Source organism: Suricata suricatta, chromosome 14 (assembly GCF_006229205.1).
Source record: "Suricata suricatta isolate VVHF042 chromosome 14, meerkat_22Aug2017_6uvM2_HiC, whole genome shotgun sequence".
In the NCBI taxonomy this organism is placed as follows: Eukaryota; Metazoa; Chordata; class Mammalia; order Carnivora; family Herpestidae; genus Suricata; species Suricata suricatta.
Window position 1 is genome coordinate 72,033,515 of NC_043713.1, and position 16,769 is coordinate 72,050,283.

The 16,769-nt window shown below is 55.1% G+C and overlaps 1 protein-coding gene across 3 annotated transcripts in view; it reads right to left on the reverse strand.

Moving 5' to 3' along the window:
* UBE3B (ubiquitin protein ligase E3B) overlaps positions 1-16,769 on the reverse strand; it is a 54,037-nt gene that overhangs the window by 6,047 nt on the left and 31,221 nt on the right. For 2 of the 3 annotated variants that reach the window (XM_029921254.1, XM_029921255.1), the window contains exons 19-25: positions 12,406-12,525; positions 7,821-7,997; positions 7,582-7,692; positions 5,099-5,236; positions 4,783-4,848; positions 2,945-3,003; positions 388-570 (exon numbers count right to left, since the gene is read on the reverse strand). In XM_029921254.1, coding sequence (XP_029777114.1) covers positions 388-570; positions 2,945-3,003; positions 4,783-4,848; positions 5,099-5,236; positions 7,582-7,692; positions 7,821-7,997; positions 12,406-12,525 — 854 coding nt within the window. The remainder of the gene's footprint in view (positions 1-387; positions 571-2,944; positions 3,004-4,782; positions 4,849-5,098; positions 5,237-7,581; positions 7,693-7,820; positions 7,998-12,405; positions 12,526-16,769) is intronic. The other variant, XM_029921256.1, reaches the window with a different exon arrangement.

Sequence of the window (16,769 nt, forward strand, 5' to 3'; positions counted from 1 at the left end):
GCAGACTGGGGTAGGCCCGGATGACCACTGACTTCTCAGAAGCCAGGAAGTCTGCGCCTTCATGACCCATGTCCCTGGAAGCTAGGTGGGCGGGGAGCTCACGCTGGCCCCACAGCCCCGGGCATCCTACAATGCCGCCTCCCAGAGCCCTGGAGAGCCTTCCCGTGGTCCCTGAGACCTGCTCAGGCCCCATGCCGACGTCGCGGTCTCCAGACAGCAAGTGGCTGAGCTTTTATTCCAGGGTGATTCACCCTTGATCAGGGAGGAGGGCACTTGGAGGTGGCTCCGGAAACAGCTCTCCGCAAGGAGCTCGGCAAGGGGGCAGAGCTTGCCTTCCGGGAGGCCTACGATGTCACCTCTCCCTGCCCCCCCTTTCTCGCTCCTTACTTTAAATCTTCCAGATCAATCTCAGCATTGTCACCAGAGATGAGACGCTGCAGCTCAGGGGTTGAGAACATCCGGGTCCACTCGGGCTTGATAATGGAACGGAACCCACTAATGAGGGCAGCTGTCTGGTTTTTGATCTGAGTGTGCATTCGAAAATGGGCCATCAGATGGATGTAGCTAATCCTGTTGGCAGCAAGAGAAAACAACAGGAATTAAAAGGCTGAGGTGGGCTGTCACCAATGGAGTGAAGGAGGAGTCCAGTCACTTCTGAACCATTTAGCAAATGGCAAATAGCATCCGGGCGCTTCACCCGAAAGATCCTGAGGACCATGACGGTGGTGGCGGCTCTCCTGTGTGCCACTGTGTACGCGCCAGGCGTTCAGGGGCATCATCTCCTTCCCTCCTCCCCCCAGACCAGCGGGTCATACATCGGGGGACATCCCACTGTACCGAGAATCCAAGGGAGACATTCTCCAGGTGAGGAGAGGACCCTCCTCAGTGCTTTTCGGGCTTTTACTTAATTTCACTGATTAAAATAGAATTCAGTCCTCCAATAGGCTTTAAAGCAGAGGAAAAAGGGTTTCATGAAGGAGTCTCAGTCAAAGCCTTGCTAATCTGGACCAAGACTCTCAGCCACGAAGAGGTAAGCCTGCAGAAAGTCATAACCAAATGCAGCTGGCTTACAGGCAGGTTCGATGGAGAAGTCAGAGCATGAACAGTGGCTCTGAGCCGACAGACTTCTGGGTCTGTTTTTATGGGCACAGTGACCTCATCTACAACACCATAATACCATGCAATTCTTTCCAACAGGCTAAATCCAGGCTTGCTACCATTGCTGATTTCTTAGCAAGCCACTTACTCAGAGACGAAACAACCTGTGGCCAGCCCAGGAACAACCCTCAAAAGCCCAAATCAGCACAGTCCAAAGAAAAATTTCACCCCACCTGCTCAGACTTGAGTTACTGACCTTGAAGTTAGGATTATTTAAACCAGGAGCAGACTCACACACTGATACACTTAAATAAGACTTTTCCCATCCCATCGAAGCTGGCTGTCAATGTTGTTCCATTTTCCCGAAAGAGAGGGACTGTGGGGGACTTTCCCATTTTACCTCCCCGACCCCCAGAAAGTACAAGACCAAACATCACCCCTGAGCAGGGCAGGGCTGGCGTGTCCAGACCTGTGAAACTGTCTGTAGAACCAACTCCGCCGACTCTTTGTACTGAGCTTGGGCGCTAAGAACGCGCAAGGGTTTGTGAGGTGGCGTCCCGCACAGCTGTCTGGGCAGGACGGGACCCTCACTCCAACACAGGCTGCCCCGCCCCACTGCCTCTGGCCGCACTGCACGCACGCCGCCCCCACCGTCAGCCTGGGGCTGTGACGCCTGACCAGACACGGCTGGTCTGAGGGTGGCGGGCTCTGTGTGACCGGACATCTGGCAGTGGTGATGCTCGCTGCTCCTGTTTATAGAGGCCTCCCTTTGAGCCACATGTCCTGAAAGGTAGGTCATGTGTACTGGTTCACGTGAAGCCCTCAGAAGGGCCGGCTGGGCCTGTGGCAGGCAGCCACGTGACCCACTCCTGCTCTCGGACGTCCTCGGGCAGGCCTCCCAGACGGAGCTCCCCTCGCTTTTCTCAGCTGTCCAACTGATGCCCTGTGGCCAGGAGTCAAAACTGGTGTCTTCTGATTGTGATGGATATCAGGTCTGCTCTTCTGAATAAAAGCTCCCCAGGCATGCAGAATGACCTGCCCACCCGACCCGGGAGGGACTCGCCGCTCAGGAACACTGGGCTGTGACGTGCATCGGATCCAAATGACTCACCAGGTGGGCCTGAGCTCTCCCTTGTCACTGGGAGACTGATGCTCAGATTAACAGTTCAGAGGCTCCGCTGAGCCTGGCGGCAGGAGAAGATGGATAGATTGACAAAAGGGCCAATACCTACTCCTCGTGCCAGGTTCTACTGTTTTAATTAGGGGAGAATAGTGCAGGTGGAGACAGTGCACTGAGGAGCTTTGCTTCTAGGGACCAAAGAGGTTGACATTTATGATAGATTTCTAAAAGCCTGTTATCTGTGACAATAGCTGGCGGGCCTCGGAGCCTCCCCGCATCAGAGGACCTGTCTGTGGCATTTGAATTCATCACCGTGTCTTCTCAAGAACAGCGTTTTATACAACTGCCCCATGCTATCGTTCCAAAATGATCTGCCCCTCCGAGGTGTCTTCCCGCCTCTGTGCCCTCTGGGTTCAGGACGACGTGCCTGAGGGGCTCAGAACCCATTTGTCTGCATCTCAAGCCGCCATTAAATTCCTAGGAACACAGCGGCCTGGGTGCCTCTGACCTTAGATGTGCTACTGCAAAAAATAAATTGTCAATTCTTATTTTGCAAATCGAATTTAATACAATTTTGGCCTCTGAACTGTAACCGGTAAATTCCATGATGATATTTATGGCCTCTTTCTACTTCGATCTATCCTAATAAATTCTCCAAGTGAGCCCAGAAAGCCAGAATGAAGTCTTTTCAAGTGGTGACATTAAAAATGTAATTGCCATACTCACTTATTTGCATTTGTAACTGGCGTGGTCTTCCCTCCAGGAGTCAGTTCATGGCAAACAAGCTGAGGGAGAAGACGGGGAGCAATGACGCAAGAGAATTCTAACGGGGAAATAAAGCTCTCTGAAGATGAAAGGGCCTGACGCCAACGTCCCTAATAATGACAGAATCGAGATGGGACCCATTTGGGAATAATCATCTTCACAAAAAGCCAGGACTTCAATATCAACAAGCGGACCCTGCGTGATCAATATGGAAAGTGTCTTCTCATCTGATTCTCCTTCAAACATCTGTATTAAAGGTTTCAAGTGTCGTGGAGGGGACGTGTTAGCATTTATGAGCACAAAGGATGGTTAAGTACATGTTGGTACAAGTACGCACCAGACTGTCGTGCAGCTGTTAAAAATACGATGAAAATGTGTATTTGTTGATAAGATGGGAAAAAAAGATTGTATAATAACATGCACGGTGCGTATCATTTCTACAAAAAAAAAAAAGTACACAGTGCCTGGCTGGCTCTGTTGGAAGAGCATGTGACTCTTGATCTCAGGGTTGTGAGTTCGAGTCCTACATTGGGGGGTAGAGATTAAATAAAAGTGTAAAAATTACATATGGGTCCAGGGAGAAAAGTCTAGGAAAGCACAGACCACACGTTAACAGTGGTGCTCTCCTGGCACTGGCATTAGAGGTGGTTACATTTTCATCTTTGCGCTCATATTATAGCTGAATTTGTGGTTGGCAGTTTGCATTACTTTTACCCTCGGGAGAAAAACTGTCAGGAGGAAGGCTCAAAAACCTATGATTACAGATTTGAAATCCACAGAATCAAGTGTTCTCCTCAACCTCTGGAACTTCTGGGGTCACTTGAAAGTCACAGAAGGCATACCTTTAAAGTTGATTTTAACAGAAATTCTATTAATGTAACACCCTAGGTCTCTAATGATGAAGAAAGGAACCACCGTGGACGCCTAGTCCCGCTGCGGCCGGCACCTCAGGACAACCAGAGGATTTTAAAGCTGGAAGGGCCTCTGGGCAATCACTCAGCCTGGTGTTTCCCTGAAGGGGTTCCAGGGGATGCCCTGTCTGTGGGCTGCCACTCGGAGAATGGCTCTCTCTCCCCCTGGAAGAGTTCTGGGACCCAGCGAGCTGGGGAAGGCGGAGGCCAGCACAGCTCCCTAGGTTTCTGCCTCACAGGCTGGTGGAGGGGAGACCGAGGGGCCGCCCGAGGCGAGGCAGGCACGGCTCCAGGAGGCCAGCGAGGCACCAGGAAGCCCGTGGTCTGGGCACAGGGGCTCATGCAGGTGTCCCCTGGGACGTAACTGGAGGGCTCTGAGGGCGCCTCAGGGAAAAGCCAGAAGGAAGACTCTGGGAGCATACTCCTGGCCTGGTTTCAAGGGTCTCTTCCTCCTGCCCTGCTCCTTATGACAAGCACAAGCGAGGACCGGATTCTGTCCGAGGCATCTCCTCTCTGGTGGCTTCTTCCCCTCTTCGAGCCCCGAGCCTCCGTGTGTGACAGCTAATCCTCACCATGGTAACGAAAAGCAGTGTTACCGAAGGGGAATTGGAGCTTCCATCAGGAATGGCCCACAGATTGCTAATAAGCAAATCTCCACGGGGAACAGTGCCAGGGCCAAACAGGCAGAGGCCAGGTCAACTGGGAACAGAAAGGGGAGCGCCCTCCATGCTGGCGAGGAGGGAGAAGGGGCATGAGCGAGGGAGCTGCGGACCAGAGGACAGACAGCCTCGGTTTGTGGACCTCCCTGGGACAGCACCGAGTGGTGGGCAGGTCTCAGGAAGCTGGTGGGGAGCGGCGAAGAAAGCTCAGCCCCAGAGGCCGTCTCACCTGACCCATGACGTCCTCATCGTACGACAGAGTCAGGCCCAGGTCAGCGATGTCCCCTTCATAGCGCTAATGCGACAGAGAAGGGGCAAGTGTTGGGGCCCAGGAGGGCTAGATCCTTGAAGGCCTCAACACGTCCCCTCCTACTGAAGCAAAGGGAAAGGCTCCTCAGTGAGAGGAAGGGGGCAGAAGTACCGGCAGGGGACGCGGCCCCTGGACCAGAGCAGGAAGTCGCCTTCCCCCGCCTGAGAACCCCAGGCCTTTGCCTCACTGAGTTGACAGTGGCCCGCAGCTAGGCCCTCCGCCAAGCCCCACTGACCTTGATGGAAGTGAGGTTTTTGTAGAACTCGGAGTCCAGTGAAGGCAGCTCGTCCACGGAGCTGTAGAAGACACTGTGGTGGTGCCCGAGCAGCTGGCTCAGGAAGAAGGACGCGAAGGGCACGTCCACCACAATTCCCTGTGAGAGCAAAGACAGAGGCTTGCCTTTCTACCACGCAGGATTCCATCGCAGCGACCTCATTGGGCTGGCCCGGGTCGCAGGAGGCTCCAGGGGCACGAGATCTCTAGACACGGCCTCGACTTTCACTGTGGACGCCAGTACCTCCTGCCTCTTCGACCAGGTGTCTCTGGGGGGACGTCACAGAGCTGCAGGTAAGGGCACAGGCCTTGGAGCTCAGGGCACCGCTCAGGGAGCAAAGCCCAGCTGCCTCGCTGCCTGGCTGCGGGAACATCGTCTCGCTCATCTGTAAATGGGGACCAGCATGGCCTCCCTGGCTTAAGGATTAAATGAGCAGGATAGGGAGGAGCGCAGAGCACAGGCTCCCACCTGTTGGCAGGGCAGGGGAAGCCGCTGGGAGGCCACCCAAGCGAGCCCTCCGGAGCACAAGGTCTCTTGTGCGAGGCCCCTGGGTGTGTTCTGGGAACCTCTCTGGCCACAGCACAGGGCTCAAGGGGGGAAAGGTGAGAGGTAAGGTCAGAGAGGAGGCAGGGCCAGATCAGGAATGCCTCTAGAGCCTCCTGGAGCCTGAACTCTAGCCCGAGGGCAGCAGGAGCTCCAGGCGGGCTCCAAGCAAGGTCATACTTGACATGGTGAACGGACCAGAGGCGGAAAACAGGAGGTGGGGATACAGCAAGGGAACGTGCGTAACGCTGCAAAGAATGGACAGATTGTTCTAGGTGGAGAGAAGAGGATGGATGGGAGAGCCTTAGAAGGGACAGGGCTCAGACTCAACGACGGGCTCACTCAGAGGGCTGTGAGGGTTCCGTGAGTTCACGTACACTGCTCCTCGCATGGACCCAGCATGTCCTAATTTCTTTCTGTGCCGTTACCACAGGAGGAGGAGGAGACACCTACTGGGTGCAGGGAACAGGGAGCACGTTCCCAGAAGCCACGCAGCCACGCTTCTCAGCTGGCCCGACTCTTCTGGGGCACATGGCGGCTTTGTGTTTAAAGGGGAAACGTGGCATATGGCCAGGTACGTGCTTGTGGGATTTCTTCTTTAAATGAGAATCAACTGAGAAATGGGGGAAACAAAGCACAGAAAAGGAGCCCAGGACCCCCAACCAGTCCAGGGCAGGAGGCGGCCTGAGGAGGCTTGGGCAGGGGTGCAGGCGGGGCACCTGACCCTACCAGGGCCAGGGATGAGGCTGTGGACAGAGGCCGTTGACACAGACCGAAGAAGTCTGCTCGGCCCACAGGGCCTGTCTCCCTCCCTGTGCCCCAGCCAGCGGTTCTGCCTTCGGAGGGCCCCCCGGCTTCCTGGGGTTTGTGACGGGTTGAGAGGGGGGTGCTGTTTTGACAGCTCTGGAGCCCATCGTAAAGGCCACAAGAACGGCAGCCCATGAGCTCCTGTGGCAGCTTGACCTCCTGCCTGGGGAGTAGGACCCGAAGGGTGGGACCCATGTGCCACCTGGCTGGGCTCACGGTGGACAGGGACGGGGAGCTGTGGGGGCCTCGCCTGGAGCCCGCAGAGCCCATGCCGCCCTGACCCCATGACACAGGAGCCAGACAGCACTGGCATTTTACCTCTCTTAGCTCATTTACCATCTGCAGCAGGCAAGCAACAGCGTAGCTTTTGTTCTCCCTACTTTTCCCGACAAGAACAAGGGCCTACAGAAATAAAAAGCGGGGGCGCCTGGGTAACTCAGTGGGTTGAGGGTCCGACTCATGACATCAGCTCAGGTCATGATCCCAGGGTCATGGGGCTGAGCCCTGAATCGGGCTCTGTGCTGAGCATGGAGCCTAAGATTCTCTCTCTCTCCCTCCCCCTCTCCCTTGCTTGTGCTCTCTCTCTCTCTAAAAAAAGAAAAAAAGGAAATAAAAGCAACTTGCACGTGCAAGTCACACGGCCGGCCAGGGAAGACCGGTCTCCACCAGGAGCTGTGGGCTGCAGCCTGCCGTCTGCAGGCCCCGCCCCGACCCCGTGGCTTGCTCTGAAGCACTCACTCTGGTAACAAAGACTCACAGAGTCGGAACAACGATCACACCCCCACAATGCTGCCCTCCGACAACTGGGACCAGGCGGGCCGGGGTCTGAAGTTGGTTCTACGGATTAACCTCTACCGAGACTCTGGACAAGTGTCTGGAAGCCTCGGTTCTGTCCCCTGCAGGTAGACAGGACAGCAGCAGCCGCACCACAGCACTGGCGAGAGGATGAAACGACATTCTGCCCTCTTTCCCGGACTCCATCCTAGTGACAGGCCCCTCGCATGGCCGGGCCCGGCCACTACGGCGAGCATGGAGCCCACGGGGCTTCTGATGTCTTGTTTTCCCTTCCGGGCGACGCCCTTGAGCCAGCCTACCTCATACACTGCCTTCCCTAGCATCTTGCCCACAAACTCGAAGAGCTGCAGGTAGTTCTCGTGAATGTAGGACGTGGGCGAAGGGTACAGCCTCTCGTCCCCGCTGGTCGTCTGCGAGGAAACACGGACAGAGGGGCAGGGGGTTAAAGGCCTCGTAACAAGGAAGCCCAGCCCCTTGCTTCTCGTTTGTTGCCGAGACTCTGACTGCTGTCAGCCCTGCTCCCGCTGCCCTCGAATACCTTGAAGAGATTGAGTGCCGGGTCGAACACCCTCTTGATGATTTCCTCCAAGAACTCCTTGAAAACGCCGTCCTGGTCGATGCCGGCCTCGTCCACCCCAAGGTCACTGACGAACTTCACGCGGATCACGCCCTTCATGGCGTGCTGGGACAGCTGCCGGAGCTGCTCGTAGCCATCCTGCCGAGGGCAGAATCGCAGCCCGTCAGGAGCGGGAGGCCTTGTGCATAACTGAGGGCTGCCTCGCCAAGCCCCCCACCCCCCGCCCACCTAAACAGTTAGGCCACAGGGGGTAGGCGACGAGCAGGTCTCACTGGCTTTGAAACGAGCCTGTTAAAAGGAAAACTCATTTTAGGGATGTGGTGCCACTGCTCTGTGGCAAGAGGAGGTTGTCCCCGAGATGATGCCGGGCACCAGAACGGGGAAATCAGGCGAGGTGTGTCGACCAGCTCCCGGCCGTCCCACAAAGGATGGAAGAAATTGGGACAAGATCCCACCCTCTCTATTTTAATGCAAAGAGTAGTTTATACCTAGCTCATGGTAAAAATCAATCAATGAAACTCACAGACTGCCACAAGGTGAAAAGTACCCCCACCACTCAACTCCTTCTATCTTTCCCCAGATCACGAAAAAGGCCTGGTGGGTCAGGTTGAGGAATTTAGGTTCAATCTCGAGGGCACTAGGGAACCATGCAGTCCAGGCGGGGAGTGACATGCTGGCTTTCTCAGAAAGATCGTTGCTGGCGGCACAGCAGCCAGACGGAGGAGACAAGGGTTCCAGAGTGAGTGATGCTGGCCTGGCAGGCAGGGGCAGCGGGGAGAAGCCTGCAGCCAGCCCCAAGGCATGCAGCCATCTAGTCCCCCTCCCCCACGCAGACCTCAAGGGCTCAACGTTCGAGTTCTTGTAATCATCTTGTTTCGTGTGCCTCTTGATTCTAATCTGTCAAGGTCTCCCAGGTTCCTGGCATGTGGGCGCTGATAAGCAGCTCAGGAGTCCGGTTCAGAGCAGTGACTGTCAGAAGTAGCAAACAGGACAGCGGCTAGGCAGGAGTCTTCTGACACAAGGGGCCGCGTCACGGAGGAGAAATTGAGTTCTTTAGATTCTGCTGCGTAAGGTGCAAATCAACTGCAATGTTCCTACTGAGGCCGCCCCGTGGGTCTCCCTCTCAGGCATGACTGCAGTGCCGTCAGACGTTCTGCTAACATGAGATGGAGCATCTCTGTGCCAGTTCAGCGCCTTGTCACAAAGAACACGAGGCCAGAACGGTTAGACCTGCTTTGGGAAACTCTTGCCGCCTTCCTGCTGATCACACTTCTCCAGTGATGCAGAGGACTGTCCCATGGTGGCTCCTGATCTTATTCTGGGGTCAGGCTCCTGAGTTAGTGAGCCAGTAATAACTACCTCTGAGGGCCCTAAGTCTTTGGAAGGCAGAGGACACGGTTTTGGGTGCACAGGCCTACTAAGTACTCTGTATGCACGTGGGAGTTTGGAAACCATGAAGAGGGAAATAGGAAGTCACTGGGTGGTACCGGTGGCAGCATTTAAACTGCTGGGTCTCCGTTTAAGATCACTATCTTGGCACTGAGTCGGGGATGGGTGGCGAATTCCAGCATCTTCTTGCCTGCTTACAGGATTTCCTCAGATTAAATGGATGGTGTTCTGTGCAAGCACTTAGCACACGGCTGAACACATGGGAGTCACAGGGCTCACTGGAGTCAAACCTTAGTTTTCATTTTTAATATATTACTAATTGATTGGTTGATTGAAAGAGGTAGAGTCCCAGGGGCAGAGAGAGAGGGGGAGAGAATCCCAAGCAGGCTCCGTGCTATCAGCGGACTCAGGGCTCCATCTCATGAACTGTGAGATCATGACTTGAGCTGAAATCAAGAGTCAGACTCTTGGCCAAGTGAGCCCCCCAATGCCCCTCAATTCTTCACCAGCCCCACGCTGGCCTTTTCTCTGAAGAGCTGTAGGGAGGGATTTGCCCACCGCCTGTGCTGGAGCTGCTGGCCGCACCCAACAGCCTCTGGACACTGGTGGCATCACCCGAAGACTCCGTCTGTGTCTGTCCTTCCTTCTGGGAGTGGGTGGGGGGAGGGTGCTCCTCTTCTCTACTGCGTCTCAAAGACCCTGACCTGGGAGAGAGCTGGCTCCCAGGCGCGGCTCTCCCACGGACGCCTGGGTGAAGCTGACTGCGAATCTTCACTTCTCTAGCCTCAGGTCTGCCTTTGACAGAGTGAGGGGACACCGCTAGGTCGAGTGTGGATACGGTTCCCCCTGGTTCTGAGATGCTAGGGTCCCAGCCCCAGCTCACCCAGTGTGAGGGGACCCCTTCCTGCAAGACCTCAGACTAACACCTGGAAGCGGAGTGCTGAAGCCACACCTTCGGTACAAACCACAGAAGAGGGAACCGGATAAAAGCCCAGAGTATCATAGGAGCAGCTGACATCAGCTTTCTGATGCCCCCTTGTGTCCAAATCAGGCAAATGCCGCTGCGCTCTCCAATTCTAACAACCAAACCAGCCGGTAATGAGCATGACTAGGATACGTGAATATATAACCCTCTCCCCTTCCCAATTCAACACAACATCAGTAATCAGGTTCATGATAAGACAGACTCTAACGGAACATGGAAAGGAAAGTGGACTTGGCCTAAAACCTGAGACGGCCCTCCCTCCTCTGACAGCCTGGAGGCCGTGTTTGAGAAAGCAGGCCCAGGGTCACGGGATGTCAGGTGACCCTCCCATACACAAGGACACTTGAGGGGACTGGGGATTCCGTCACTCTCAGGACACCCCAGTGTCTACCACCCCAGACTCCCCGTCAGTGCCGGCCATGTCTGAGTGGGACTGGAGATGTCAAAGGAAGGGGAGGAGTGTCCACGTCCGATTAAAGCAAGTGCTGCAGAAGGGAGTTTCCAAACCCACTTGGGCTTTTTCTTCCTGGAGTCAAAGCAAAGTTTGCAAACTGGTGGCCCACAGGTTGAATTTGCTGGGAAGATGGGTGTTACCTAACCTTCCAGGCACATTTCAAAATTTCATTAGCTCACAACATAAAAGCTCTGGGGATCTCACTCAAACCCCTGTATTTTGGATTTCTAAACACCCAGAACGTAATGGAGCCTAAATCGCCACACGGAACTCAGGGGAGGTGGTCTCTTGGGGGGGGGGGACGTGCTCCCCAATGCCCACCCATCTCTGCTGCTGAGAACACTGAGGCTGGATGCCAGGTGTCATTCCTCCACTCACTCGTAGGGCCCGCTTTCTTAAGCAGCAATCTAAACTGCGGGTAGTGTTTGGGGGGCGGGGGGCAGGGAAGTGAAGAAGATTCCCGTTGTTCAGCATGCAAATAAGATGCCCCTGCGCAGACACACTCGGCCAGCTTCACCGGTTTCTGCGACCAGCGAGGTCCCTGTAGGTGCTTACGTTTCTTACCTCTGCTTTTAAGAATGCCAAAAACATCATCTGGTTATCACGTGGGGCCTTTCCCCAGCAGACCCCAGTGTCCATCACCAGAACTGAAAGCGGTCCTCCAGGAAGGAGCGTGGATCCCCCAAGGGAGAAAATGAAAATGTGTCAGGGAGGAAGGGCCACTGCCGTGGCCACTGGCTGGTGGCTGGCTATGTGGCTGTGCGCTGGCCTGGGATCCTGTGACTGCCCTCCACAGGGCAGGACACGTTAATGAGGAACCACGGCTGGAGCGAGATCAAAGGTGTGAAGAGCAAGCACAGGCAAATAAATCCAGCCCAGCCTCTCCCGGGAATGCTGGCTTGGGCTCAGTCACCAATTCTACTACCACTGGTGGGATCAGCACATTTGGGCAGGTTGCACACTGCACAATGCTGGGGGAGGGTACGGCACACACAATGCAGACCTCACAGTTACATACATTTATTATAACAACGTTCTAGCAGGTGGTAGTTGGCATCTTGTTCCAACAAAATTAATATATTATTACAATTTTCTGATATAGAGAGGGCAAGTGTTCTGAGGATAGGCACTAATTTCTGGTATACATGAAGCTGCCACATAGTAGTAACCGTGGACACTGGCTTTGGCTGAGGGGAGCCACTTTACTTGTTCCTCCCAAGTTCCTGTCTACAAAGAACTCCTAGCTCTGGAATCAATGCAGTCCCCAGGACAGCTCAGTAAACTCAATTACTTACACCCCAGCCTCCAGGTTCACAGTTGGGAGTCTGGGCAAAGTGCCTACCAGGACAAACGGAGTTTGCACTGACTCGAGCATAGCTGCACATGGCACTTTCTGTCCTCATTGCAAAGAGGCACAGTGTCCAGTGCTCCAGCCCGGGGGCCCACATGGGGAAAGGAAGGGCAGCACCGCACCGCGGGTTCCCGGCACTGAGGACACATTTACTCAAGGGGCTCTTCAGAGCATCTATCGGGGCAAATGGCCCCATTCCACTCCCTGGGCCCTGATTTCAGTGTCGTTGGACCAAGGGGTGACAAGAACCGTTCAGAGGCAATAGATCATTCACTAACCGCTCCCGCCCCCCCCCCCCCCCCCCCCCCCCCCCCCCCCCCCCCCCCCCCCAGTCTCACAGAGCATGCCTCTGCAATGGGCTTCTCACCTCCAACATGCGGGACCGTCGGATTGTGATATGAGTGACGTGGGGGGAGGCCGAGCTGGTTTCCACGAGCCCCAGTTTCTCCTTCTCCTTGGTAACCATGTTTCGGAACAGGAGAACTCTCTGAAATGAGCAAAGGTGAGACCAGCAACTGGGGCAACAGCTGATGATTCCCTGAGACACACCGCGCAGGACTACTCAAGTCACACGGGAGGAAACCACAATGACGCCGACGCACGCTACAGGACAGAAGTGTCCTGGGAGGACAGCAGACGTCCCCCAAACACCCTTGGGCGTCAGAAATAGAGCTGAGCACATGCCGGGGAAGAAAGGCCCCAGAGAGTGGTCTGGCTGCACCAGAGTCTGGTTATAAATGGTCTGGGGGCTGGGGCGCCTGGATGGCTCAGTCAGGTAAGCACCCGACTTCAGCCTGCGTCATGATCTCGCAGTTCATGGTTTGGAGCCCCACACTGGGCTCTGTGCACTGTGGAGTGTCCTTGGGATCCTCTCTCTCTCTCTCTCTGCCCCTCCACCATTCGCGCTTTCTCTCTCAAAAATAAACTTAAAAAAAAAAAAAAAAGAATGGTCTGGGAGAAGATCATTCTCGTTCAGTCAGTAAGACACCATAAAAACCTGGCGGTAGAACAGGTTACAGAGGCTGATTTATAAAGCTACTCTGCTTTAAAGGAAATCAATGTTAGGAGTGAAAAAACAAACATTTCAAGGATAATTGCTTTCACTGTCAGAAATTTCAAAAAATGATCCCACAGAATAAAGGTCCCTGACCTTTGATCAGCCTCCTCTGTACCCTTAAGCACACCATAGCCCCCCCCTCTGCCCGTAATATTTCTTAATTACGCTTAGAGAAGACCCCGCTCTCCCTGTGGCCAAGAGTCTGATGAGCCCCCTTTACAGGAGAGCACGGCCTCCCGCCCGCCCTGTGTTTGGGCATCACGGCTGTAAGAGCACTCTGATGACGTCGGCGGGTGAAGAAATCAACCCAATCACAGCTGTCGTTTTTTTAAAAACGGGAATCCCCTCGAAAGTCAAAAGATGTGTCAAATACAAGTCAGAACAGTCAGGATGACGCCAACGACAACGGTGAGAAGAGCTGACGGTATCCAGGGAAGGCCAGTGTGTTTACACTGATCACTTCATTGACTATGAGGCTAATGCATGGCTGCAGCAGGAAAAGCCATTGCCGACGGCCTCCTGAGGGGGAGCGCACCTGGCAGAGGGGTCACTCCCTGGGGGAGCAGCCCGATGTGGCCAGAAACAAGGACTACAGCGCCCTGGCTAGTATCGGAGGCTCTCGGGCCCCCAGGACAACGGGGAAGGGAAGAATGGGGGACGAAGGCCGCTGTCACGTCTCTCGTCTATGGAGGGGGAATGGACGCTTCCAGAACAGATCTTTAACTCGTGTGGGGCTCTGGGGCACGACTGGCTGCTCTCACCCCAAATCTTTAGCAGGATCACCTGAACATGAGCAGAAGAACAGCTTCCAGGGCACCTGGGTGGCTCGGTTGGTAAGCGTCTGACTCTTGATTCAGGCTCAGGTCATGATCTCACCATCATGAGATCAAGCGCCCAATAGGGTCCTGAGCCTGCATGGGATTCTCTCCGTCTCACTCTGCCCCTCCCTCCACTCACATGTGTCTCTGTCTGTCTGTCTCTCAAAATGAGTGACTAATCATTTAAAACCCTGTTAAGAGAAGAGATTCCCATCTGGGTTAATCTGCTATGGGGCAGAGATGTGCACACAGAACCAGAAGTGCAGAGGCGGCTGTGAGAATGGCGGGGGTCAAGGGAAGACTGCCTGGGGCTCTATGGGCCGTGATGGAGGTTTGGGGCCACGGCAAGCAGCTCTCAAGGGTCTGAGAGGCCTCACAGTGGCAGCAGACATGTGGGAAAAGGTCTTGTCTCCATTTTGCAGACGAAGACACTGACTCACCCAAGGGCACACAGATGGTGGCCAGAGGGGCCACGGTCAAACCCGGGACTTGCGCACGGACCACCACACCACCCAGCCCCTGCCCACCTCATGGGCACGAGGCCTTCCCACAGAGAAGAAAGTGCTATGTGTGTGGACAGGGCAGAGCTGAGGTCTTTAAAATGTGAAGGGAGGCAAGCATGGCTTTGTGAGCCGTGCACACGACGAGACCAAGAACAGGGAGAGGGGTGGCACTGAGGGCAGATGCTGCAGTGACAGACACAAGACAGCAGGCAGGGCTGGAGAGACTCCAACCCCCCACTCGTGGGCTCCGGCAAGAATGTGCCACCAGGAAAGGACAGCACGTGCCCCGCCAGGAGGTGACGGTGCCCTCGATGCTATGTCATACTGAGCCCTCTGGACCTGCTGGGGCCATGAAAGGGTCAGGACAAGGGTCAGGGAAGTGTCCCCGGGAGATGTGAAAGAGTTCCTGAACCCCGGACAAAGAGCTGGGATGGTGATCTTCAGCACAACTCCCCAAAGGAAGAAAACACAGTGAGGATTAGATTATCGCCTGGTCCCCAGGTCAAGCCAGCTAACCTCAGAGCTTCTCAGGCTTCTTGTTCTCAGCACCCCTACAGGCTCAGTGACGACTCTCACGGCACTCCCAGGTCAAAAGGAATACTTACAGGGCCATCTACAAGATGGCGAGGGTCCTAACCACTTGTAGGTATTTATGTGCGAAGGCCTTAGTAGCTGTATTTTAAAAATACACGCATGTGGAGATAAAAATTTAATTTTGTTTTTAAAACCTGGCGTAGCAAAGGTGGCGTCCTTGGATGGAGCGCTGAGCCCGTGCTCCACAGCGTCCTTCTCAAACACTGAACGTGCCCTGTGACAGGCCACGTGTGACCTGCAGACACACGGAGCGGCGACCCCAGACTGCTCGGGACGGGAGTGCTACGGTCCAGGGCGGACCTCACGGGCACGCGTGTCCAGGGCCGGGTGCTGCGTTTTCAGTCAGATTGCGCCAAACCGGACAAGGCCCGGCGGGGGGGGCCCCAAGGCGCCGCTGGGGAGGGGAAGGATGCTGCCCGCGGCACCCAGAAGCCAGGACGGCGAACGAGAGCTGTCGGCACATCTCGGGAGATTTAGACTCTCCCCCTGCAGTGGTTGTTCAGGGACCAGAGGGCACAAGTTACAGAGAAGTAGGCAGCTTCAGGTGAGGAAGAACACTCCCTCGTTGGGAAGAGGCTGCTGGTCTGCTATCTGGGCAAGGTCAGGGGTACTGTCGGGAGAGGCTCCCGCCCACGTGGGGGACGGGGCGGGGCGGCGGGGGCAGCACACGCTCCCTAAGCAAGCTCCACAAGGCCCCTTCGTCCCCAAGAGGCTCTGCTGTCAAGTGCAGTAAGAATTTAAACAGTCACATCTGTCTGCGAATCACTACTTGAGGGCAAAGAACGGCAACCACAAGTATTAACATCGAGGTCAGAACAGTATCAGAGAGCAGCAAGGAGGAAGTATCTGGAAAATGAGGTTCAGTTTACAAAAATGATCTTAGGTTCTTTTCTAAAAATGTCTTTTGTCAATAAGAAAGTGGAGGGAAGGAGGGAGGAAGGAAGAAGGAAGGAAGGAAGGGGCATGAAGACCTCTAAGAGCCTCTTCGGAAGGTGGCTTCCAGCAGACATTTCTGGAGCGTCCACTACACACCAGGGATGTGGGCAGTACCCTCCCTCATTTCCTGACACTCTGGCCACAGTACCTGACCCTTCCTGAGACTCTCGTGTCTGCTGGGTCCGGGTGCCCTGCTGCTGGTTTCCTTCCTCTGAGGAGCCCCCCCTCAGGCTGGCCCTCTGAAGGACAGGTGCCCGGTTCTCTGACTCCACCTCGTTCCCCGACCACCCTGTCCGTGGCCATGGATGCAGCCAGATTTGGGCACTGTCCACATGCAGGCTCTCTCTCCAGCCCCACTGTCCAATGGCCGCAAGGACTGGCAGACACCTCACCTGCTGCCTGTTAAAGTTGACCTCACCAGCACCTCCCAGACCTCCTCGAGCCTGTGCTCCTACCCCGGGGAATGACTCCCCGAGCGCCCAGGAGCCCAAGCCAGGAGCCCGCCCACCACCTGAATCCCTCCTTTCCTTCTCTGGATGTCTTTGTTCTCATTCTATTGTCTCTCCACCTTCTAAATTCTTTTTTTTTTTAATGTTTGTTTATTTTGAGAGAGAGAGAGAGAGAGAGAGCAAGCAAGTGAGTGGGGGAGATGGCAGAGGGAGAGGGAGACACAATGGGAAGCAAGCTCCAGGCTCCAAGCTGTCAGCATAGAGCCTGATGCGGGGCTTGAACTCATGAACTGTGAGATCATGATCTGAGCTGAAGTCGGATGCTTACCTGACTGAGCCGCCAGGCGCTCCAGAAGGAACCTCCTAAAGCACAG